At 38.8% G+C, this 26,685-nt stretch overlaps 1 protein-coding gene and 1 long non-coding RNA gene across 3 annotated transcripts in view; one reads left to right on the top strand and one right to left on the bottom strand.

Annotated features, from left to right (window-relative positions):
- Positions 1-8,885, bottom strand: part of LOC145494582 (glutamate receptor ionotropic, kainate 2-like) — a 24,662-nt gene extending 15,777 nt beyond the window's left edge. The window contains exons 1-4 of one of the 2 annotated variants that reach the window (XM_081474089.1): positions 8,353-8,885; positions 8,051-8,155; positions 4,600-4,699; positions 669-797 (exon numbers count right to left, since the gene is read on the bottom strand). In XM_081474089.1, the coding sequence (XP_081330215.1) occupies positions 669-797; positions 4,600-4,690 (220 nt within the window). In that variant the 5' untranslated portion in view covers positions 4,691-4,699; positions 8,051-8,155; positions 8,353-8,885. Of the gene's footprint in view, positions 1-668; positions 798-4,599; positions 5,834-8,050; positions 8,156-8,352 lie in introns of those variants that run through there. The other variant, XM_081474090.1, reaches the window with a different exon arrangement.
- A 12,752-nt stretch (positions 8,886-21,637) lies between these two features.
- LOC145494600 (uncharacterized) overlaps positions 21,638-26,685 on the top strand; it is a 40,220-nt gene continuing 35,172 nt past the window's right edge. Inside the window, exon 1 of the long non-coding RNA XR_014050272.1 lies at positions 21,638-22,036. This is a non-coding gene — a long non-coding RNA (uncharacterized LOC145494600). The remainder of the gene's footprint in view (positions 22,037-26,685) is intronic.

The raw sequence follows: 26,685 nt of genomic DNA, 5'->3' as shown, positions 1-26,685 counted from the left end.
GAGGCCAGGAAGACTAAATTCACCGTCTTTTCGCTGAATCACGAGTTGTACAATTTAATTGCGAGTGCGTTTAACATAAAATTGGAGTCTAAATCAACACGAACGTTCAGATATCAAAACCGCGGCGGAGAGCTAATCTATCGCTTTCTAAAGGTCTGCATCGTCCTAAATGGACTGAACAAGAGCTTCCTACGTCGAGAATCGATTGAGCTTCAAACAAACGAGGCAATAGTTAGCGGTAAGCGAACACTCAACATGTTGTCCTTACGTCAATTATCGCCGGAAGCCAGGCAAATAAATTTCTTCCGCGCTAGCAAATCACAGACAGTTCTGATAGTTAGCTAAGCCGAGAACGCCTAAAATTGATAAAACAAGGAAATTCTACTCACGATCAGCGCTTGAACTCATGTTCTTCACTCTGCTCGTGGCCATGTTTTGCTCGCAAATAGCAATGTCCCGGATGTACTTATATATATATTTTTTGTAAACGTTTGCATTATGGCCGTATGATGTCGTAAAAAAAAGAATAATAAAGGCTACAAAAGATCAGTATGTCTAGCAATTATTGAAATACAGACACCTTGTAAGGAGTAAGAGGGGAGAGCCGATTTATGTAAGCATTAAACCAAACAGCGCAAACTCAATATTGGGTGTTAAAAGTATCTTACCTTCTTTGAATAGATCTGACTCTTCTGTAATGTTAACGTGTGCCACAGTTACTGAAACATTTTTCAGGACAAATGCGTTGTTGAAGGCGAACGCTAGTGAATCAAGTTCTGAGTGGCTGCCAATAAATCCTACGAGTATAAACGAGGAAACTCCTTTACTAAATTTCGTTTGCGCTGCGTTGTTTTTGTCGCCGTTACCATTACTGTCATTGTCACTTTGACTATTGTTACCAGTATCAATACCACTACCACTATCACCACCACTATCAATACAGTCATTTTATGTTTTTCCAAGAGGGCAAGGTAAGGAATCCTGCAATCTGATTGGTTCTTAGCGCGGTCCGGATTTTCCTATCTCTACCCACGGTCATGGTAACGCTTTCGTGAGTTTTTGTCCTCGTGTTTAAAATCATCTGAGATGCTTCAGAAAAAAAAAAGTTATTTGCCGGCTTAGGGTCGGTCCGTATAGTGAAAAACTGTGACTTCGGTCTTGAAAATGCTGCCCGCCCGGCAACTAACATATATGTCACGGTCATGGTCAAAATCACTGTCACTGTCACTGTCACTGTCACTGTCACTGTCACTGTCACTGTCACTGTCACTGTCACTGTCACTGTCACTGTCACTGTCACTGTCACTGTCACTGTCACTGTCATTGTCACTGTCACTATCCAGTTAAATTGTCACTGACTACGACTGATTATGTCTAAAACTACAACTATGACCATGGCCATGACCGTGACTGTGACGATGACAATGACGATGACTGCGTGACTATGACTATTGCTATTTTAGTTACTGTTTCAAATACGCAGGAGCGCAATGCAAAGCTTGTCCTTTTATTTACAACAGTAAAACATATCGTGACCTAGGCGCTCTCTTGTTATATAGCAAAAAAATGCACTTTATACAAAATGATATACATTGGTGAGAAAGGTAGAATATTAGGCGCCCGTTTTGCGAACACCTAATAACCGTTCAAACCTGCCAAACCAATTTTTGAATATATAACCATCTTTAGCTTTTCTATCCTATGGTATGCTATGCTACGCTATGCCATAATCTGCTATTCGATACCATACCAATACCTTATCACAAAACGCATCGTACAATACTATGCCATGCTAGTTCTTAACTATACTCTAGTCTACTCTACTTTGCTATGCTTTACTATACTATATTATTCTATGCTATACTATACTTTTCTACACTGTATTATACCACACTTAACAATGAGATGCCCTATGACATACCATCTGTATCATACAATCTATGACATACCATCTAAGCCACATTATACCACAAGTTACTATACTATTATTGCTCTATACTAAAAAAATATTCTAATAGACTAGAAAACTACTAGACTACTACTATACTATACTATAATTAAACGTTGAACGGAAAGTTCATGGAAGATGCGTGACAGTTGAATTGTAAAAGTGGTTCGATTGATATAGTGACAAATATATCAAAACTGTCAGAAATGCTTCGGGTTTAGAACCCTTCTTAAATGTGGACGAAAACCGTTAGAAGACGCAATCTACTTAAAAACGTCAAATGAAACTGCGTGCGCATGTGACTAATAGCACGCGCGCATGTATAAATTATAAGTTTAAATGATGTTCAAACGGAGAACATTTCAGTCTATCTGGATGAGGTGTTGGCTCCTTTTGTCAAAACCCTTCCCACCTATGTCAAGGACACCAATCATGCACTTCATATCTTTGACTCTCTTAGCTTTGATACCACAGATCCAGGATCTCACTTTCTGTTCACCATGGATATGAAATCCCTATCCACGGTTATTCCAAATGACTGTGGAATGTGAGCATTGACCTACTTCCTGGAAAAGCGTGTTATACACTCAGAAGACTCGCAAAACTGGTAATTACTGTGAATTCCTTCTTATTTAATAAGGAATATTTCCGTCAAGTTAGTCGGGTTGCCATGGGAAGCAAGATGAGGCCAAATTATGCCTATTTATTCGTTGGGTATGTGGAACATCAAATACGCGAACAATACACCGGATTTATTTCACAGTTACACAAGAAATACATTGCTGATATTGTGGGGGCAGCCTCGTGCAAAAGGGAGGAACTTGAATCCTTCATTGACTTCGTATCTAACTTCCATCCAGCGTTCCAATCTACATCCAGTATCACTGAAATAAAACTACCTTCTTTGGACATCAACCTACGCATTTCTGATGATAGGATTCAACCTTCTGTCTTCTACAAGGGAACTGATACTCATAACTACCTTCATTTTTCTTCCGCTTTCCATCCTGATCACTGCAAATGTGCTATTCCTTACAGCCAGTTTCTCCGCCTGGGTCGACTTTGCTCCGACGATGATGACTTCCATGTGAGTTCTTGGAAGATGATTACTTTCTTCTCGCAACGTGGTTATCCCATTTCTTTGCTTGAAAATGATCTGCGGAGAATTGCAACTATCCGCTGTCCTGATGCTCTGCGCCCATCTCAAAAGAATAACACAACCGATGATAGGGCTCCCCTGGTTCTTACATACCACCCCTTCAACACCCAAATCAAACGATGTCTTCCTCGGAACTTCCGCATTCTATCAACGGATCAACAAACGCAAAAAATTTTCCCACATCCACTTTTTGTGGCTTACAAACGCGATATCAGCCTGAGAAATATGCTTGTACACTCGGCTGATAACTCCTCTATTGGGCAGTCTGGATCACGTGGGTGTGAGCCTCCCCGATGCCACAATTGCAGGTATATCAGTCCTCACACTTCCCTAAACGCTCCTTTCATATTCGGGACATGTTCACCTGCTAATCCGAGAATGTTGTGTATTGCATATTTTGCCGCCGTTGTCCACTTCTTTACATTAGAGAGACAGGACGAAGCCTCAGAAGTCGCTTTGATGAACACTTGAGAAGCATACGGAACAACATTCCGGGACTTCCTGTGGCCCAGCATCTCAACTCCACGGGCCACAGTTTCTCTGATGTCCAGGTGCGGGCTGTGCTTTTATGCGGGGGAGGGGGGGGGGCAAACATTTATCGAAGACAGCGGGAAATGAAGATGGTTTTCCAGTTGGGAACTGTTCAGCCAAATGGACTCGATGTCAATTTTAACTTCATTTGAACTTATAATTAATAATATACTATACTATTTTATTATCTTCTCTACTTTTTCTCCTAGATAGTGCTATGCTACCTTATGTATGTTTCATTTAACTACACTTTAAGTAATTTTTCATACAATGCTTTAGGACATTTAATTAGGTTAATTGTAATCATACTAAAATATAACAAATATACCAAACGAGACCATACATTTTATACCTTACCGTACGGAACCGTACCATAATCTACTACACTCGCATAACTGGTCCATACTGTACTACACTTTGCTCTACTTTACTCTAGTATGCTACGTTATGCTATACTATACTCCTTATTCCAAAATGGCGGCCAATTTATTATTCTTTTGTTTGCATGTTAATTAGCCCTTAGCGTGTTAATTTGCCCCATTTTCACTTCAAAATTCTTTTGTACTTTGGAGATGTTGACGAGTCAGAGACGGTTAATTAACATGCAAAGAAAAGAATAATAAATTGGCCGCGATTTTAGATTAAGGTGTATACTATCTAAAACACTTTTATGCTATCCTACGCTATGCAAAGCTACTCTACAGAACGTAATAACGTAGCATGAAATACAATACAAAACTAGCTGCATACTATACTATAGTATGCTATACTATACTATACTATACTATACTATACTATAATTTATTCTTCTAGACTTTTCTCCACTCTATTATACTATTGTCTACCACTGCTATTAGTATTTTGTAATTGTCTTGCTTAAGTTATGTAAATGCGAAGGCTACAAACCTATCTTTAAAGTCGATAACGATTAACTACGTGTCGCCATGAAGGACCGACTTACCGCACGTGACAACTTTGTTGAGTGTGTTTGCCCTCTTTGTAAGTAGCACTAAAAGTATCATTATGTTGCAGATAATTTGTGCTTTTCCCATTTCAGATTCCTGAAGGGAGAAAATAGATACATTCTGTGACTCAACATGATAGCATATTGTCGCTTGACCTGTGTATTATTCCCTGATAATGAGTAACGAAAAACTTTACCACACCTGCTACTTTTGGAGATGAAAATTGGTCATAGTATCGCGGCTAACTCCACTTAGTATTTTTGGAATAACGCGCGAAAATAGTACAAATATGGCGCGATATTTGTACAGGTAGGTATTTGTATAGTAAAAACCGGCACTCATTCCGTTTCACTATTTCTCGTAGTTTTCTTTACTGCTAATCATAATAGATTAAGTTGGATAATTAATCTTTTCTTAGATGTTTTGGCGTATAGTATCTGTATATTGTTGTCTGTATTTGATGAGCCCGCAGGAAATTGGCTTTTTTTGTTCTCCCTAATCCCGCTCAAGATCTTGCAGACTCGCATACTTAAACTAGGAAGTCAACTTGTCGTCCATATCAAGGTATCAGTAAGGGGAAAATTTGTCATTTTGCATAATTTTACTTTTTAAGCGGTTGGATAAATCTTGAGGTTATCTTTAAGATTAACAAAACTCTACAAAAATAATATTATACCTGCCGCTAGTTATTGCGTGAGAAAAATTTTTTGCTTATTAATTACTTAATTGAGAGTTGACAAGCTCTGTCAAATGAATTAATTATCGAGCCAAGAAATCACACGACATCAATAACATGCTGAGTTGACACGCGATTCGCGCGCCGTAATCAGTGTACGGACGTCTTCGAAGAAGCGATCTTGCCCGTTCTCATCAGCTAAAGGAAGGCTAAAGAAGGAAAAAAACACTTTCAACAAAGAGTGAGCCGCTAAATTAGCGGAAAGCGACAAAGGGTCGTTTTACAACCAAGAAAAATTGCTGGATGAACTCGACAACGATCGCAATCACGAAGCCAGGGAGCAAGCCGAAATGAGCGCAAGCCGCGCTAAAACACTGTTGCAAGAATCTGTCCAAGCAGAGGAAATTGACGACGAGAAGTGGACGAAGTCGAAAGGCAGATCGATTGTTTCGGGTGAAAGGCTGCAATAATGATTTGGGATGCGAATTAGTCAACCGATACGTAAAATTTCGAACGCTAATATAGTAAATCAAAAGATAATTTCGCGTTTACTAACCTTGGAGTTCTGACTTTACACATAAAAATCAAAGGAGACCTATCGTCAAACTCGTAGATTAAGTAATTTAGAGATGAAACATGTTGGTGAACTTGCAATCACTGGTGTATTTTTAAAGGCTGTTAAAACACGCAAGGTCGCACTTATCTCACAAAGCATAGGCTTTTTTCGTTGGGTTTTGTTGCACAACTATTACAGAATAGCTAGGGTGGCAAAATTGCAGCTGAACAGAGAGTTGTAAGGGCTAAGGGTTCTTGGGTCACAGAGGACACTCGTGCCAAAGAAATCTAACTTCATCCTCTTGTAAACTAATAACAAACGTATGTGCCAAAAATCTGAGACACCGTTTTAGAGGTCAATGTGTGAAGAAACGGATGCCATGTTAATCGTTTTCTCCGGCCTAAATTTAGCGGGCGTATACCTTGATTTATGGGTTCGTGAAGCTTTGTAAACATATTCACATTTTCGAAACACGGTAAATTTTACCGTTTTAAACAGATCGGGTCATAATCTGTAGTTATTAGGCTTCTAATAAATATACGGTTCATATGGGTTTTTATTAAAACCACAAACGCTAGAGCGGACCGCGCGCCGATGGTTAAACGGGTTGTATTGATACCTTAATGCTATTCGATGGACTGATTGTTTTTCAAATTTTGAAACGTCCATGCTACAACCACTGCATATCAATTGAATGCGAAATTCCACTGAAGAAAACATTCGCTGTCTTATACATTATTCTTTTGTCTTCCACTGTGAACCTTTCAACCGCACCTATCCGAGGCAAATTAAAAGCACTGAACATTAATACATGCTGCAAAATTGTAACAACGTGGCCTCTAAAGGTCTGTCAGCTTGTTTGAGTCTGCGCATACGTATTGCTATTAATAAATTGTCGGTCTTTGAAGAATACTGAGATCCCTAATGAGAAAAAGTTAGTACATAATTGATTTTCATCCACCAATGTCCCTGTTTAATTTCGAAAAATTTGCAAATATATTTTTTCCTTTACAGAAGAACAGACTAATTTTGATTGCATTTTCGTTTAAAAATCTTTCTTTAGTCAGTACTTTGGTTGTACTTTATACTCAACCAATTTAAGTCTATTAGCTTATAATTTTCTCAACATAGGAAAACAGAAGCTAGAGGCCTAATGTGCCTCGCCAAACTGAAGTAAAGTGTATTCAAAAATTCATATATCCCTATATTTATCCGACGTGCTATAACATCATTAATATTGTTTCATTACTAGGGTTTAAAATAAACTGAGTGATAAATTTTAGTGTGTTAGAGCGATACCAACTTTCAGTAGACTATGGAAGCGTACTGGTATAAAATATTTCAAACGGAGGAGACGCTCGAGGAACAAGTTGTTCAAAATTTAGATTGTTGAGTTCAATCACCATCGCAAATATTCAGAGGGCGAACAAGGTGCACGTCAAGATGCTTTGAGGAGTTCAAAATAGCGGAAGAATGGCTGCACTGCACTATGAATATAAAAGAGTCAGCCCTCGGTTTCCTAGAGAAGCTGCTCACGTGTTAGTTACGAGGCTTGTATCGCTTAAAACTTCGTCAACATTAGTCGCTGTCTTGCACTACACAATTCATTAAAGCAATACGTTCATTCAAATTCATTCAAATTCCTAGTAAAATTTGAATGCAAGCGACATAACGCTGCTTTAATTTCCCGTTGAACGTACTCAATTAAGCTCTTTTTACTTCCTTATAATAGTCGTGAATATTGAAGACGTGAAAAACTACTACTTCTCCACTCACACGTGAAGGTGATAGAGACAAAACATAACTTAAGGGAAAGCTTGGTTCCCTAAACGGTTGCCAACGAGAGCTACAAATAAATTTGTCGACAGTCCATGTCATATTCATTGAAGTCGCAAAGCCCAAGCTTGGAATATTAGAACTGTGAAAGACGGTTATTTACGCCAACGACCTACATATGAATTTTAACATTTCAATTTCTTTTTTATCTTTTAAGCAACGCTTGAGTCGTATACGCTGTCACAACCGTTTTCTAGCTGTTGACGATATGTACTTATCATCTTAACGTTTATTCATTAAAACAAAAATTATTTGGCAGTTTTCAAACTGTGATCCTGCCCTCTCTTGAAGTGTCTAACGCAAAAATTTCATGACAATTTTTTGGCAAATTTGACGTTCAGCTATTTTAAAAGCTAAGACATTACTACATCCAACTTACCTGCTATTTTCACATCTGTGTGAAGTTTAAGTATCCCAAAACTTCCTGGATTTCAAGTGAATGCCATCCTCGTAGCTCGGCATGTTGGCACCTGCTGGCTTCCAGCTATAATTGGAGGACTGAGTAATTATTTTCCAAGGGCACTAACCTAGTGCTGTCTACAGTTGATGTTCTTGAGAATAAAACTGTCAGTTCAGTGTGTTTTTGATGAATAATTTGACTAGGAAACTAACTAAATACAGCCCAATAGGCAGTGTTAAAACAAAGAATGAGACTAATTAACCCAGAAGGACGTCGGATACCTTATTCAAGCGATTTTCTTGGATGCTGCTTTGTAAATTGTCCTCAAGCCAGATTTGAATGATAAACACGAAAATGCCTCTAAGAGCAGAAAATCTTATCCGTCCAGTGCTTGTTTTTGCAAGCAGTCATTGACAATTTGTGCGTTTGGTTTTTCTCAGCCTGTTTTTAATTAAGCTTGGACTTAAGATCATAAATCATTCCCGAACTCTGTCTTTGTTTAATTTTCTGAAGTTATGACAAGCAGTGGGCGGTGAGCCCGTCAACTAGGAAATTAAAAATTTTCAACTGATATCCCGCGACAATTAGCAGGTGTCTCCATGGTTACGTAGTATTAATATTTTCGAAAGTGGCAACAACATCCTTCACCAACATCAAGCGGACGAAATTCTAGTCCTTTCTTCAAACACTTTTAGTGTAAAATATCTGACAAGATTGCCAGATTAATTGAAGTGGCAACAAAAAACATAATCTAAGAACAGTGATAAGACTTTACACTTGATGACCACATAACTTCTCACTCTGATATTTTATTGATGCGCTTCATTCTTATAGTTAGAGATATTCTTAACAAATTAAAGTTTGTGTAGCTGGCAAATTTAAGGCAAGAAGATTAAATGGCGATCTTTAAAACTGATGCGTTTCCTTTTCAAAATATGTTTTCTAACTACAACATATCATATTTTTATTTGCCAATAAATAAACCCTCAGGATACGAGGGGTTATGTTTAATCTTGTGCCACAGGCCAACCGTTAACAGCAGGTTGTGCCCAGTTAAACGCGCTTCTCTAAATCGACACGGTACATTCATATTTTGGCAGAAAACTCCTGGAGCCAGGAGTCAATATTTTTAAACATTTGGAATTTAAGAACTCTAGGGGTAAAAACAAGAATACTGAAATAAAATAGTTGGCAGACAATAGAGTTGAGAGTTGAAAGTTTACAGCAAAATGAGCGTTTCCAGTTGCCAAATTATTGCAACGGCTTAAGTAAAGTATATTCCACCAAACATTGAAGAGAAAATTAACAATAATTTAATCAGTTTTCCTATTTTTTCAAAATTTTCTCGCGTCGCATTATTGCCAAAAAAAGGCTGTCTATTTGAACAATATTTACGATATTTGACATCAGAAGACTTCGCGAAAACATCGTTCAACATTCATGGACAGAAACACACAAATTGCTGACACTTTTGACCATGGGGATGTCATAAGGTTTTTGTTTTCTATGTAAATATTAGATGTGGCAGAGCATTTACGACAGCTACGACAAAAAAAGTTGTTTTAGCCATAGCTGAAGCAATATTAGCTAACGTTTTTCTTCCGAATTCTCCGAGAGTCCCTAAATATTGCTTTATCAATTCAGTTAATTTTTTTCTTAGTCTACCTCAACGACGTTTCGATTTTTCAATAATTTCCAACGGTGCATCCTTACGAAAGTCACCATCCATAGCACTTGTTTTCTATTTTAAGAAAATACGCGATATTTTTTATTTGAAAACACGTTTCGACAGTTCTTCTGTCATCTTCAGTTCTAATTTACACAAAGTGCAGAGTTGAATTTATTGAATGCTAATTGGATATAACAACAAAAGGAAACATAATGAATACAATTACAAAGAAAGTTTTGAATTAACATGATAAAGTTGATGATTTAGTGTAGGTTGCTCTCATTGAATATAAATAGCTTCTTCGAACTTAAGTTGGAAGGTGGTGGAAGCGTGATCTGATATGCTAAAACAATCATTAGAACATGAAGTGCGGAAATGTTGAGAATTTTGCAAGTGTCTAAAGATGTGAGAGGTCCCATCACTAACCAGTTGCTCACGTATGCGTGTGGAAAAATCCTGAGAGGTTTAGTCGACATGGCAGGCATTAAAGCCCGCACACACAAACTTGTAAACCACACACGCACGGAGTCCACGAGGAATAGGGAAAATCCTAACATGTCTGCTACTATCCAACCACTTGTTTTCTATTTTTTCAGGCATCGATAAACTTAAGATTCAAAAGAAAGAGGCAAGCTTTCCCAAGGGAAAGTTAAGGGCATCTGACTGAGACGAAGTTATAATGGGTAGCTTAACCAATGACGACGGCAACGGCAACGAAAACGTCATTTTAAAATATAACTTCTCGTTTCTGTGATTCTTTTGCGATGATTCCAATTTGTTTAACTTGGAAAATGCTGTCGATCTTTCTTGGGACAAATTACTATGAAAGGCGTCAAAGTAAGGGGAAAAAAAAAGAGAAAAAATTGCCGTCATGCCCTCACGATTTTCCAGAAAACATAAAATTTGGCCATTTCACGTTGTTGTTTTGCAGCACGGCAAAGAAATGTACCAAAATCGAAAACACACGCGCAGAGCGACTGTTTTTGCTCGTTAAACCTTTTGTTTTGTGGCGTTCTCGTTGCCGTTGCTCTCCTTCCTATTCGAGTCCTCGAAACTCTTCACAGACAAAACATCTTCCTAAGCAGAGAATTCATTTAATGTCGTTTTTTTAGTTATCACAGTCAACTTATATTTCATATCTTTTTCAGCAGTTTGGTGCATTTATATTTGTCTCGAGTTCGTCTTCAACCTTTTGCAATTGGTGTCTATGTGTAAGCCCCCAAGATGAGCTCATCGCGCTGTCACTGTCTCTGTCACTGTATCTGTCACTGTCTCTGTCACTGCCTCTGTTTACTGCCTCTGTCACTGTCACTGTAATGGCATGACGGCAATTTTTTCTTTCTTTTTTCGTACTTTGGGGTCGTTGTTAGTAATTTAGTCCCTGGAAAGATCGCCAGTATTCTACAAGTTAAATAAATTGGAATAATTGCAAAAGAGTTACAGAAACGAGAAATTATATTTTAAAATGACGTTTTCGTTGCCGTTGCCGTCGCCGTCGTCATTGCTCAAGCTTCCTACTGTCATTGTCACTGCCACTGCCACTATCACTGTCACTGTCACTTCCACTTCCTCTGTCACTGTCACTGTCACTGTCACTGTCACTGTCACTGTCACTGTCACTGTCACTGTCACTGTCACTGTCACTGTCACTGTCACTGTCACTGTCACTGTCACTGTCACTGTCACTGTCACTGTCACTGTCACTGTCACTGTCACTGTCACTGTCACTGTCACTGTCACTGTCACTGTCACTGTCACTGTCACTGTCACTGTCACTGTCACTGTCACTGCCACTGTCACTGTCACTGTCGGTTTCACTGTCTCTGTATCTGCCATTGTGACTGTCATTAATTGTTATTGCATTGCCATTGCCACAGTCATTGCCACAATCATTGTCACTTCCACGGTTATTTTCATGGTCATTCATGTATTTGGGGTGGGGAGGGTACGTGCTGGGGGTAGAGGAATGAGGGTTATTCATCCGATAACCAACTCTTACGCGTTTTTGTTCGATCTTTACAGGTGTCATTAACGAATATTCAGTTGTATACCATGCCACTACCCTCGCCATCAATGACTCTTCTGGTTTCAACAATACTTCAATAATCGTAAATCCATCAACGGAACAGGCGATATCAACTTCTTAAATCGAGGTAATATGTTTGCACGAGTAATATTTTTAAGAGTCCTTCTCCATAAAAATGGAAAATAACTCGGTAAGGGTCGAAAATTCGATTTCGTTCATATTTTCATAGTAGATTGGCTAGGGCATGACAAAAACTACTGGATAGTTTTTTCTGTTTTTGGCAAAATATCCTTCTACTTCACAGAAATATGGTAGATATTACCCAATTCCGTTAAAATCGTCATTTGACGCATCATTTTATTAAACAAGTTTGAGAGCCTCGCATGCAAAACCACATCATTCTTCCGTCTTTAAAGCACTCAAATATTTTTGTGCAATGTTTAAATGTGTACTGGGTTGATTTTAGGGAATGTTGCGTTGTCTTTAATGGGTACAAAGTAATTAAATTTCGAAGACATGTATTTCTTTAACTTTAAAGTACTTCGTGAATATAATAGATTTTCACCATGTGCGAAACCTTCAAATGGATTAAGCTTCTCGTGGTTGAATTGCAGAAGGATGGTCTACAGATTCCTGTAAAAATTTGTTTTGGGCAAATGATTGTGAGCGACGCGAGAGCTTTTCAAAGTACGTCAAAAATGCAGATATTTGACCATTCCCTTGTCAAATTTCAATTTACGGGTTAGACGTATATTTTAGCATGCGCCACATGACTTGACCTATGTTAAGTTGAAATAGTGAGCTCTCATATGAAAATGACGGGGGTGCTCGTCGAAGGAACCCGGTTTTCGTACCTCTTAGGGTGTTTAGCGTCAAAATGTCCATAGCGGGAGCTTTAGCAGTACCTTTTAGGGTATTGACCCGAAAAAATGGGATGTGTGATGTAAGAATTAGTACCTCTAAGGGGAGAAAGAAATTTCAAGCCACGCCTACAAAACAGGATCGTGGTACCTCTTAGGGGTTCCTTTAGAAATTTTCGACGAGAGCCCCGTCTTTTTTTTATATGAGAGTCTCCCCCCCCCCTTCCGTGTGCTGGACCTACTGCTCCACCCTAATCCAAGTTTTGAACGATGGTTTTTGAGGACATATTACGGTCATGGTGCGCAAACTTTCGCTTTTGGTGAACTTCGCCGCTCGGCATAAAATCAGCTCGACTTAATTCATCTTCAAGACTGTTCACAGCCTCTCTAATTATGCATGCGACAGAAAAAGCGAGCGGAGCGAGCGCAAAACACGCAGGGGGGGGGGGGGAGGTAGGTGGGGTATGCGAGCAAAGCGAGCAAGAGAAATATTTATCTTGGTCCCCAACCCCTACCCAGTCAAGTATTCCGTTTTGCGCCGGCGTCCAGTTCTCTCGCGATTCTGTCCGCGTGTTCAACGATCGAATAAAATAGGAGAAAATAGAAGGCTGTGAACAGTCTGTCATCTTCAGACTCGGCAAATTTATTAGTAAACTTATGATTGTTGATATCCTTATTGCACGAAAGCAACGGAACAATTTCAGTTTAACGCCTCCGATCTTTAATGTTATAACCACAAAGTCCAGCAACAATAACTTTAAAAGAACAACAACCCTCCATTTTCTGTTACAAACTGAACTAAACATACAAATACCCCGCCACCAAGCAAACAAAAGACGCCGAATATCGTGGCATGGGGGGCAGGGTTTGTTTACTCAGCTAACTACTGTTTAGTCTGTTTTTCTCACGAATTAGTCACGCTGTTATTTTTTTATTTTTATCATCTTTGATCTATGATTTGCTTTTTTAGCGATTTTTTAAGAAAGTCGTGACTTGGTCTTGCCACAAGTAACCGAGGCTACGCACACTACACTACACTTAGCCGTTTTTGACTTACATGCAGTGGTAATCACGCACGTCGAAAGATGATCACAGATTCATGGTATTCGACCATTAAATACGTTGACAGTTGGCGATGTTCATCGGACATAGTGTAAAGACATGTGGCGCATGCTAAAATATATGTCTAACCCGTAAATTGAAATTTGACGACGGAAGGTCAAATATTTGCATTTTTAACGTACTTGAAAAGCTCTCGCGTCGCTCACAATCATTTGCCCAAAGAAATTTTTACAGGAATCTGTAGACCATCCTTCGACCATTCAACGACCTGACGCTTAATCCATTTGAAGGTTTCGCACATGGTGAAAATTAATTATATTTACCAACTACTTTTAAGTGAATAAAATACATGTCTTCGAAATTTAATTATTTTGCACCCAAAAAGACGCAACATTCCCCAAAATCAACCTAGTACACATTTAAACATTGCACAAAACTGTTTGAGTGTTTTAAAGAAGAAAGATTGATGTGGTTTTGCATGCGAAGCCCTCGAACTTGTTTAATAAAATAGTGCGTCAAATGACGATTTTAACGGAATTTGGTAATTTGCATTTTTCTTTGAAATAAAAGGATATTTTGCCAAAAAACTACCCGGTGGTTTTTGTCATGCCCTAGCCTACCTATCATAAATATATGAACGAAATCAAATTTTCGACCCTTGCCGAGTTATTTTTCATATTTTTACGGGCAGGGACTCCTAAGATGAATCAAACTCAAAACTGAAAGGCAAACAGCATAAACAGAAGACTAGACCCAAGAGTTACAAAAATGAAAGCAATCAAAATTCTCTCTTATCCTGGGTTAGTTTAATCAGGCTTTGAACAACCCGGCCCTGGATATTTGAGACTGCGGTGACTTAATTATGTACCAGTATTGGTACAATATTGGTGTATTGCAAGAGATATATGGAGAGGTTGTTGCTAAGTTTAAATTTATATCACTCGAGTGAAATAAAGTCTCCTCAAGTCGCCTAAAATCGCCTTAAGTTGCCTAAAATCCCCTTTAGTCGCCTGAAGTCGTCTAAGAACGCCTTAAATAGCCTAAAGTCGCAATGTTTTTTCTGCCAATTTTGCTTAAGTCGCCTAAAGTTGCCTAAAGTCGCCTTATATCACCCAAATTCGCCTCAAGTTACGGCGACTTAACGTCCCAGAGAAGGCTTACTACCCCCCCGGAAGGGATGCTAGTCCATCGCAGGGTTACCCAGCAATATTAAATTTGCCACTACTTATTTATACACCTGAGTGGAAAGAGGCACTGTGAGAGTTAAGTGTCTTGCTCAAGAACACAATACAATGTTCCCAGCCAGGGCTTGAGGTCAGACCGCTCAAAATAGAAAAGAAATACAAAAATCAAATAACGGATTGTTTACACAGACAGCTTATAAATTTTGTGGGCTCCGATCCAGTGCCCTCTTGACTACATGTCCATCTGGTCTCCTCAACGTGTGGCCGATCCAGCTCCAAGCTCTTTGTCTTATCTCTTGCTCTATCGGTTGCTGCCCTGTTTGTCTCCAAAGCTCCTTGTTGCTGATTTTTCTAGGCCACCAAATCCGCAAGATGTTCCTCAGGCTCTTATTGATGAACACTTGCAACTTCTGCTCCAATCCCTTAGTCAGTCAGCCTCCAAGTTTCAGAACCATACAAGAGCACCGCCTTCACATTTGACCCAAAGACTCTCAGCTTGGTGTTGGTTTTTAGTGCTGTGGATCGCCATATTTCGCCCCATGTAAAGGAATCCAAGATGGTCTTGGATTCCGGATTCCACATCGTGGATTCCGGATTCCGGTGACTGGATTCCGGATTCCATGCCTATGGATTCCGGATTCCAGACGTTCCGAGATTCCGGATTCCAAAGGTTTTAAGAGTGAATGCCTATAAAAATCGACCTAAATCGCCTATCAATGGCACAAGTCGAAAAATTGATTTCGCTTGTATTTTGCCCATAGATAGGTCCTAGTAAGAAAAGAAACGGACCATAGTTAGCTTCTGCTAATACAGCTTTCTTTGGTAGAAATATGCCAAAAACGATTTCGCCCCGATTGGGCTCAAAATCTACTTTCGGTTTTGCTGAATTTTCCGAATATTTGATTGCTTCGCGCTTCGCAGAACAGCTACTTGAGAATCTTTCAATGGATTTTATATTTAGTTCAGGTCTTCGTGGTATGACTGAGCGAAAAATAAAATAAATCGAAGCTAATTTTGAGCTCGAAACGAGATCAAACAGACACGCAAAATTTTACAATGTGTTGCAACCGAATTATTGCATTAAAACATCGCCATATTTTTCTATGGGCTATAACTTCAAATACCATAAAAACACTTTCTACGGGCTAAACATACACCCAGCTGTTAGGATATCAAAAAATATCTCTGGGCAAATGGTTTTAAGTCGCCCGCCTTGGCCTGTGTTTCTCATAGATTTTGCCCAAAATCCGCCGTTGGAATGTAAACAATTGCGTGACGCGGATAGTCACTCTCGAGTAAATATTCGTCTTCAACAATCCGATGAAAGCAATTTTTGAAACAATGTGTGGATAAAATAATGGAAAATGTTTTTTTTTGTTTAAGTTAGTATAAATATATGTATATTTTTCGTTTGCATTGCAACACCCACGACATCCCTAATAAAGAAGGTGACTACAGTGCTCCAGGAAATGATTCAGGTGAATAATTTTTAACTCGCTTGTTTATTTCCACAAGATGGCTCAGTTATTAATTTCACTGATAAGTTGCAATACAGTGACAGTTTTAGAGATACACTTAACCAATCCTCTATAGTTTATGGCAATTGAATCATTGACTGACAAATAAAGTCAAGTGGAAATACCATAAATTCTATAAACTACTAATTGCGTTACGGCATCTCAACTCTTCTAGCTGTGTACAAAATTTGTTTTTACACAATATTGGCCGTTTTCACACTAGAGACGGATAATCCGTCTAAATAGACGGATAATCGGACGGATAAAAATAGACGGATTATCCGTCTAAAATGAGCACCGTTCCGTTTTCACACTAAGACGAATTATCCGTAATGGACGGGTTATCCGTCTCTAGTGTGAAAACGGCCATTCTCAAACTCAGATAGAAAACCCGGAATTTCTCGAATTGAATTAGCCGAGGAAAAAATTGCGTTTGCGTTTCAGTCATAGTGGGAAAAAAAACCCATCTTTTCTACTGTGGTTGTTTGATAAATTAAGGGACAGTATTAACGCTATTCGCTACCTGTCTGAAATTTGCAGATCATAACACTGGTAGACAAATAAACATTACAGTGGTCGATCTATGAATGGCAAACGTCCATCTTGTTTTGTTCGCGGAAGTCGGTCACGGAAGAGCGAATTTCAATTAAATATATATATATAATTTGATTAAGCGATTAGCCAAAATAGCGGGCGTCGATAAAACCAGGAACATGGAACATTCCGGAACGTCGAATAATTATAATAATTTTGCGGAAAATATGTAAAATTAAATTTTCAAAGATTAAATCAAACAAAAAATAAACCGGTATCAGCTCGGAAAATAAAAACAAATAAAAAACGTAACAACAAAAAAAAAAAGAATGAAAAGAAAGAAAATTAAAATGAAAGTGAATGCAATGAGTGAAGGCTAGCAACTAAGAAGAGTAATCTATTCCTTCCAGTCGTTCGCAGTCAGTTTAATCACGTGACTGTCTCTTATTCCCAGATTTCGTTCTTCACAGAAAACCAAGGTGGTAGCGTTCGAACTCCTTAATCAGACCTAAAAATATGGGTACACGAGTGTGATTTCTTTATTCAATTCATTACGTCAATACAAAGAAATGCGTATACACGATTTCTCATGAAGAGATAGTTTCTCCATGAGACAGAAATAGAACTCTTCAGCATTGAGTTTCTTGTCTAAACTAGTTCGGACTTCTCGAGCTCTGATGACAGTGTAAACAAATACAAAAAAAAGTTTAAAAACATTTGGCCACGCGCGCGCTGTCTTGCAGGGTCGCTGGTCAAAGCTTTATTGTCTCAAGAAATATTTGCTACAAGCGTTCAAATGCATTTCCTGGAAAATTCTTTGTACAGTACAAGTCAATACTTAATTAATTAAAAATACTTTTACCGTAGGCTATAATCTTTTCATCGCTAGTTCAACTTCACGTGCAGATCGTTATCTGACATTCGATCAAACTTAGTTTTCTATCGAGCCATTCAAGTTCAATTTTCTCTCGCGGGGTCAGCTTGAGAGCTTTAGTCTCGATAAGTTCTTCTTGACTGTGTTCAAAATATAACCATGCTACGCGGTTTTTTTGGTAACTTAAATTATTGCTCGAATGTTCTTCGGAAATCATCTTAACCGGAAATCGATCCGTCGAAATCAACAAATACAAATTTAATCACTGTAGCGTTCCTTCAGATCACGTAAGGCTACAAACGAACAATATCAACTTGTTATTACGCTTAACAAATGAACTTAGAACGATTTTCTTTCTAGAACTCGTTCTTGTAATGAAAATGATCAAAGAAAGAACGACAGCTTAAAACGACATGGCGGTAACACCCGACCTCCAAGTGAATTGCTTTTAATTGGCGTTTTTAATTAACGAAATTTCTAAAGCAATGCCTTTCAAATTATTAAAGTTAAAAGTGGTCCATTATGTTTTTCTTTTTTCACCCAAATGTTCTAAGATAGCCATCTGCAGTTTGTTGGAAACGAATTATATATTCAGGGTGACCGTCCGCGTCACGCAATTGTTTACATTCCCACGGCGGTTCAGGAGAAAATTTATGAAAAACACAGGTCAAGGCGGGCGACTTAAAACCATTTGCCCAGAGATGTTTTTTGATTTTCAAACAGGTGGGTGTAAAGTTAGCCCGTAGAAAGTGTTTTTGTGGCATTTAAAGTTATAGCTCATAGGAAAATATGGTGATATTTTAGTACTATAATTCGTTTGCAACACATTGCAATATTTTGCGTTTCTGTTCGATCTCGTTTCGGGCTCAAACGAAACCTCGATTTATTTTATTTTTCACTCAGTCATACCATGAAGACCTGAGTTGAATCTAAAAACCATTGAAAGATTCTCAAGTAGCTGTTGTGCGACGTGCGAAGCAATCAAATTTCCAGAAAATTCAGCATAACTGGAAGTAGATTTTGAGCTCAATCGGGGCGAAATCGTTTTCGCAAATTTCTTCCAAAAAAAGCTGCATTAGCAGAAACTAACTATGGTCCGTTTGTTCTCTAGCTAGGGCCAATCTTTGGGCAAAAAATGAGCAAAATCGATTATTCGACTTGTGCCGTTGTTTGGTCCATATTTGTGGGCAGTGGCTCTTAACTCTGATGTTCATTCGTACTGCGATAGCAGATTCTGCTATTAAAGTACGAATTGAGTAAAAAAGAAAATACCATTTTCTTTTCAATATATCAAAATGTGTTAATATCCGTAAACTGGAGTTCATACGGCATCAATTAAATTAACTTTTGATAAAATAATTAACTTGTTGGGGTACCTGTTAAGAAGAGGCGTCTCTGAAGTCCACTGAGTAATCCACAGCGTTGAAGCTATCTGACGAACTGTTCTCATCAAAACGATTATATCGTTAACAGAACCAAAAGTAGTAGGAATTGAAGTTTGGTGCTTTGAATGTTCAAATTGAAATCGCCTACTAAGACTATTTATTTCTTTATTTCAGTGTTTAGCCAATACAGCTACTAGTACATTAAACAATAGCCGAAGCCATTTGTTGCAGCTACTTAAGAATTGGTTGATATAAATTTATTTACGTAAAATGTCCATTATATTAGAGTTCCGTAGGAATTTTTATACAACAAAACAATAACTAGAACATTAGTAAACCTCGTACAGTCTTATGCCGCTGTCTGACACTCAGTGTTTTGTTACTGCACTCTACTTACAATCTTCGTGCAGAAAGCCCGTTCCCGTGGATTGTACTGTAATTTACTTCGCGACTTGTCGATCTCCCGCACAATTCTCGGCAATTTGTTATTAAAAACTCTTGTTATATTCCCTAAGTAGTTTCATGCAGGAAATATTTGCATAAAAATATATAATTCATTGACCAAAATAAGATCATTTTTTGGCTTAGAAATTTGTGGAAACACCAATATGTTCACTAACTTCAGATAAAAATACCCTATCATAATTTCTCCGCTTGTAATGAAAATGTGGTTTATGACAAGCAAATAAATTCTCCTTTTTTCCCCTGTTAATTCCAAGGAATAAACGTTGAGAATGAATAGGTGTACAACCCTGGTTAAATAGTTGAAACACGCACGAATGTCACATTCGATGACATCTTCACAATAACTACTTAGTGAACGACCACATCCCTTTTCTCCGTTCGTTGCTGACAACTGGCAAAATGCAAGCCGGAGGTGTTTTGTCAAAATTTACAGGGTTACGGAGGGGCAAACTATTCGAAAAGCTACGCATTTCAACTATTGAAACCAGGCTTGCTGATTTTAAGTGTAAAATGATCGTAAATAATTGGGCTCAACCTACGATCTAACGGCTCAACTCCACTTAAAATTCCTCCTTATTACACAACATGAAGTGCCCTTCATGAACACGAGTGAAGCGACAAGAAAGGTCGAGTGACCGAACAGAGAACGGCAAATGTACAAAAGTCACGAACCGTAGAAGTCGTGTAGGCTAGTCAACCCCATTTTACACTGGGACCACTCAGCAGACTTTGTTTGTGCGCTTTCTGACCTGTCGAGACCTGAGAAAAAGGTAGGAGTGCAAACTTAGTTTTTCCTCTTATAGTTTTGCAGAGAGCACAAATCTTGACACAAATGCAACTTGGTCACATAAACGTATAATTGAGTTAAGTTAGATAACAATAGCCGTCCATTTGTTTTGTATCCCATAGTTAGAAAAGGTATTGTAATAGTGGTAATAATAATAATAATAATAATAATAATAATAACTTGTTGTTGTTGTTGTTGTTGTTGTTGCCCGGAGCCAATGACGAAACCAGCTTCAATATCATCAATAGCTGTGCGAATCTTTAATAATAATAATAATAATAATAATAATAATAATAATAAAAGAAACGTATAAATAACAACGTATACATTTATATTAGACCACCTAAAATTAATGAATGCGTTATGCATCCATCGATTCCAGCTGTTACCATCCCCTTCCCCCACCGGCCGAACCCCGGGAATTTTTTTTCGTGGGACTACAAAATCCCCGTCAAAATTACAAATTACAAAATCCCCGCCCCTGACAACAAACAGCATGTTCAATAACGCAACATGCGCCTTGCTGCCTGGGTGAAAGTTCTAATGGATAGTTCAGATAGTCTTGCTTTGAATCGAAACGTATAAAGGCGTTTCTTCGGGCAACGGAAAAGCAGCAGAGGTTATAAACTATTATTACCTTGGAACATGGCCTTCAACTTTTCAATACATTGCTTTTCCAGAATCGACCACAAAAGAAGTAGCAAAGCAAAGTCTTCATTATCTGGCGATTGCATGGATCTAGCGATAGGTCAAGTTTTCTCGCCCACCACCCTTGGGGCAACACAATAGGGAGCTTACGAATCGACGACTTTCGGACGACGGCGCCGTTGGGTCACCTTATAGTCTCGCGTCGTCGTCCTGTAGAAATTTGAATTTACGATTCGCAGTAAAGACGACGACGTTTATGCGCGACCGGCAAATTTTTATTGTCTCAGGAGCCGAGAAAAAAAATACTCAAGACAGACCAACAAAATGTGCTAGCATGGCAGAAAAGAAAGCGCAGCTGTACGTCGAGAAAAATTTGGGTTCTAAAAGATTAGGCTGGCTATAAGACCACTCAAAACAACAGAGGAAAAAATCGCCTAGCTCTCTAGTTGAGCTATCTAGTCTTTGTTTCTAACTGTCGACACGAATGCCAAAACCTTTTAGTCCTTTCAAATTCATTGTACACCAAAACATGTCTTATATTTCAATGAAGCGTGATTAAAATGAAAGATTTTTCATACACCAATTTGCTTTTCATTCACACCGTGTCGTGCTTTGACCGCTTTCAGTGTTGGTTGAACTCATAGCGTTCGCCATGGCACTGTAGAAGGTCGTTTCTTGAACGAAAACAGGCAAATAAAATTAAAATCAAACATCAAGGACATGCCCCTAATGTGATACTTAAATTATCTGGCAAAAATACCCGAAGTATCGGGGGAAAACTTTGAAAACTAACCTCACGGCCTCCTGTTTCCAAGACGCCGGCAAATCGCTCTCACCAACGTCGTCGACTTTGGCGCGAAGCTGGGAAGTGCTCAGAAACGCATGCGCAGTGAGCATGTCACGCAATCTAACGGCGGCGTCGTGCAAAAGTCATCGATTCGTAAGCTCCCTAATGTTGTACAAAAACCCCGCCCCCGGGGAGCTGGGCCCTACAAATCCCAGAGGTGTAACAGCTGGAATTGATCGATGCATTATCAATTATAAATTGTTGTCGAAAATTTCCCGCAACATTGGCATTCAAGCGCCCGGTTAATTAGTGTTTCGAAAGCATTTAGTGTATATTTAACAATTATTTCACGAGTGCGCGTTGGATATAAGATGGAAGATAGCCAACGACGCGCGAAGCGCCGAGTATATAACGATCTCATATCCAATAAGCGCAACGCTCAACTGTTTTCGTTGACGCTTATCGGCTACGATATTTATGGTCAATGGTAGTTGAGCTCATATAATTAATCAAAACTCAGGAATTGCAATATACCATTGCTAGTTTTTAAAAATTTTGGGTATGTTTTGGGAACAAAAATTACGACCCACAAGTACGCCTACTCCTGGTTTCGCATAGAAGAGACATCGCGCTAAATTTATAGAATTTACCTTTACTAGCGAAATATAACACCCTTTCTGTTCGATTACGTTTCGATACGTTCTTCTTGGCAAAGTTACCATGCCTTAGCTTATTGACCTATATTGCCTATTCCTATTCTAGATCTGTATCATCTGTACGATAATGACAATGAATCGGAATAAATTCAAGTCTCGCTACACTCAGATAACTTCCCGGGCAATATTTGCCCATTGACAAGCAGATGCCGATAATCGCACGTGTCAGAGCTAGAGATCGAAAGAGAACGTACTTCTCGGAACGTACTTCTCGGGACTTCGTAATTAACCCTACAAACCTTGCAATTTCCTTGTCTTGTTTTTGTTTTTTTTTCTTCTTTTTCTTGGACTCCTGCATACGAATTCAAGTGAAAACATAAGTTCGAGAAACAATCGAATTAATTCAAAATGCCGCACAAAGATTTCTCTTGATGTTCATATACCCGACACATGTCACACATGAATTCACGTAAGCAGGAGTCTAAAACAAACTTTTATGACTACTACATACCTTTCCCGCTCAGCTTTATGCTTTCTCCGGTGTTTTCCCATCTTTTAGAATCCTCAACGCAATGTCGAACAGTAGATCCAACAGTCGAAATAGTGAATAAACACACTAGCTCGAATTTCTCGCTTGCCGGAAATTTAAAAAGTAACTTAACAATTGACTGGCGCCTGCAAGCGTTACGCCATGGGGTGTACATCCTGGACAAAAATTTTAAATGGTTAAGCTTCGATTTTATCTTTAAGCAGGCTCGTCAACTACCGCTTCCACCGCAATCGCATTTATTGAGAATTCAGGACTTTCCGGCATTAACTTCGATTCCTTATATCTTGATACCGAAAACCGGGCGACGTACAGGAATAATGAAACCCCCTATGGGGCCAAGCAACTCCCGTGAACAGTGTTGACAGTTCTAAAAAAGTACGCTGTACTTGAAGTTATTTCAGGGCCAAAAATGGCACAAATCTGACACAAAGACAATACAGTGCATGTCAAAATGGTGATCTTCAACAAATGATGCATGCGCCCTGGCCTATTTAAGAATCAAAGACCACAACACCGCCGTGTTGACAAATATGATACTTTCAAGTGAGCAGTCGAGCAGATATCAAAGTTTTTACAGTGAAGGTTTCGAGAGGTAGGATTCCGGATTCCAGAGGCTAGATTCCGGATTCCAAAGGCTGGATTCCGGATTCCAAAGGCCTGGATTCCGGATTACAAAGGCAAAAATATGTTGGATTCCGGATTCCGGATTCCCTTACATGGGGCGATCGGTTAACTTTTAATCCTGGCTTCCGAACAAGCCTGCCCTTTTTCCTGCAAGTTAAGGGGGTATGGTACCCTAAAATATGGCGATGTTCATGAAAAATTCAATTTCTTGGAAATGCAAGATTTAAGACCCTTGAGGACTTGTCAAAAACATTTTGAAACGATCTTGCCGAATTTCCTTCCAGATTAGTGTGAAATTTAAGGAAAGTACACAGTGGTATAAGTTTTTTCACTTAGCAACGGCCATAGCAACGACTGTTTACTATAAGAACGTGACCAAAAATATAGATTATTTTTAACTTATATGAACGAAACTATTTAGAAAAAAACTTTTTAGACATGCACAACTCGATTGGTATAATTATCTGTGAAAAGCTTTGCTTCAAATTGCCATCACAGGCTCATTCATTTCCCTTATGAAAAGGAATATTTCCCACAACTGCGGTAACTTTTTACAAAATAGAAGCACCATTGCACCCCCTCCCCCAAGATCCAACCTGCACCCCCCGCTATTTGTGGCTCTTTAAATGCTTAATACTTCGTGTAAGAAACTTAAAGTGCATTTTTCTCAAAAGTTTACTTTTGTACCGACTGACTTCGCGCCAACATTTCTACTTTGCAAGGTTTTTGGGTAGAATTCCCGAAACTTGGGCTCATCAAAGACCAATAGTGTCGTGATATTATAAACCAAAAAAATCGTAACATTTCAAGGTCTGTCACGTGACATGAGATGATTTGTCCATTGGGTGTGGTAAAAAGTAAGGTTATTTCCAAATAAAGCCTGTAAAAAGCACTGAAAATAAGAATTAACTGTCGAAACTTAGGTTCATTGCACAGAACAAAACAGAAACTTGCACGATATACTTATTTGACAGTCAAATCTTCTTTTGTAAAAGAGCAGAAAGTGTTGGCGTCAATACTATAAAACACTACCTCAAAAGGCTGAGGCTGGTTTCCATAGCAACCATTTTGAGTAAAACTCCAGAAATTTAATTTCTCTTCTTGAGTGCAATAGCGCTCAAATGATCTTTCTTCACCATATTTAAACAAACTTTTTGGTCCATTTGAGGGTACCATACCACCTTAACCTGACATGAGCCCGCAACCCAATTGAAAAAGAGCACTTGGTCAGCGGTCAACTGCGAAAAAACACGTGACCTCGATGAGCTGTTAACTTGAGCCCGCGATGTGATCACGTGATATTGGTCAGCAGATACCTTGTTTTGGCAGGTGTCAATTGATCATAACAGGATGTCCAATGTCAAAGAAGTACACGGTAAACCAAGGCTGTATGTCTCTGTCAACCTATTATTTGGAGTATGGCCGCCATGTTGCGCGATTCCGTCGTCGTCGTCGTCGTCGTCGTCGTCGTCGTCGTCGGTGTCATGCGTACGCGCCCACGAGTAATACCGTTAGCCATGATAACCAGTAGAAAATCAGTTGATGGGTCGTTCATGGGTTTCCCTTTCTTTCCTATATGGGTAATGTTCTTCGCTTGGGTTCGGGCCACCAGAGCTTCGCTATATTTGAGTGGAAAGCATACTGTTAACCCCAGCAATGTTTAGGAATTGCGTAGGCATGCTCGGCAAGCGGCTGACGCTCGGTCCAGCTGAATTAGTTTTGCCGTTTAACGTGCCAGGTGAACTTAATTTTGAAAAGCTCGGTTCTCTTGCAACACAATTTTACTGTATATCTCCGCCTCTATGCCAACAGCTACATGGAAATGTTGTCACTTTTATTGGAAGTTCTCAATGGTGTCCAGATCTGAGAATATAGTAAACCGCTGGGTGAGAATAAAACCCCAGATGATTAGGCTTTTGTACATTATGCTAGCATTTATCGAGTATTCTAGTGAGGCAAAAGCATTAAGCATTATTTAAGCATTTTAATGGCATTTCCCGAAAAATTATTTTCTCCGCTTACAGAAAATAAAAATAAAAATGATATGTTACGAGAAAATGAAGACTTAACTTGAGATTGCAAAAATTTCAAATGCCACCCTAATAGAGCCGAGTAGAAACTGAGGAGAGGTTAGCGGCAGTCAAATTAAAAGATTATCATTAAAAGTATTATGCACGATGAGTTATAAGTTTTTTAAGCACCCTGAGCCGTTAATTGTGTTAAAACGTTATAATTTTTAAAATAAAAAAAAAAAACCTATGTATGATCATTAACCGAGCATTTTAGTGACTTTGCAGGGAGACCGAGCATTTTAGTGGGGAAAATGAAGCATTAACGTGGAGCATTTTAGTGGGAAAGTATAAGCATAATGTATAAAAGCCTACAGATGACCTGATAAATACATTCAAGGAAAAGCTACAATCCCGGACAAAAGTAGTTGGGGTAGTTGAGCTGGATCACGTATTACCCATCCCCACTAATCAATGTTGGAAAACGTCGCGTTTTTTTCAACAAAAAGGGAAAAAATCTCCCGATTATCAACATTGTACGTAAGTGGGGGGGAGGAGAGAACTTGCTTCGTGTCCCAACTTTTTTGTCTGATATTGTAGCTAAACTACAGATTTCAAACACAGGATTTATTGACACTGCATATGGAGGCATCCAAATAGTCCAAATACGGTACACTTTAATTTTCTTGCGTTACATCTGCTGTATCAATATATTGTATTAACACTGTGAGACTAAAAAGACCTTGAATGCAAGAGATGCTTATGGAATGTTATTGGGTATCAAGGAAATGCCAATTAGGCGTGAAAAAAGCACTTACCGCATAGAGCAACAGGTGCGACAGGTATGTCTATTGTATGTCCAGAGCAAAGAGAGCTCCACAGTTACATCATGCTAGAAATTGGACCACCTTAGCACCAAAAATATGGAGTGGTTTCTCCCGTTCTCCATTACAAAAGTAACAGTTTGGGTTGTCTTT

This window comes from Orbicella franksi, chromosome 8 (assembly GCF_964199315.1).
Source record: "Orbicella franksi chromosome 8, jaOrbFran1.1, whole genome shotgun sequence".
Lineage (NCBI taxonomy): Eukaryota > Metazoa > Cnidaria > Anthozoa > Scleractinia > Merulinidae > Orbicella > Orbicella franksi.
This window is presented reverse-complemented; position numbering and strand designations above follow the sequence as displayed.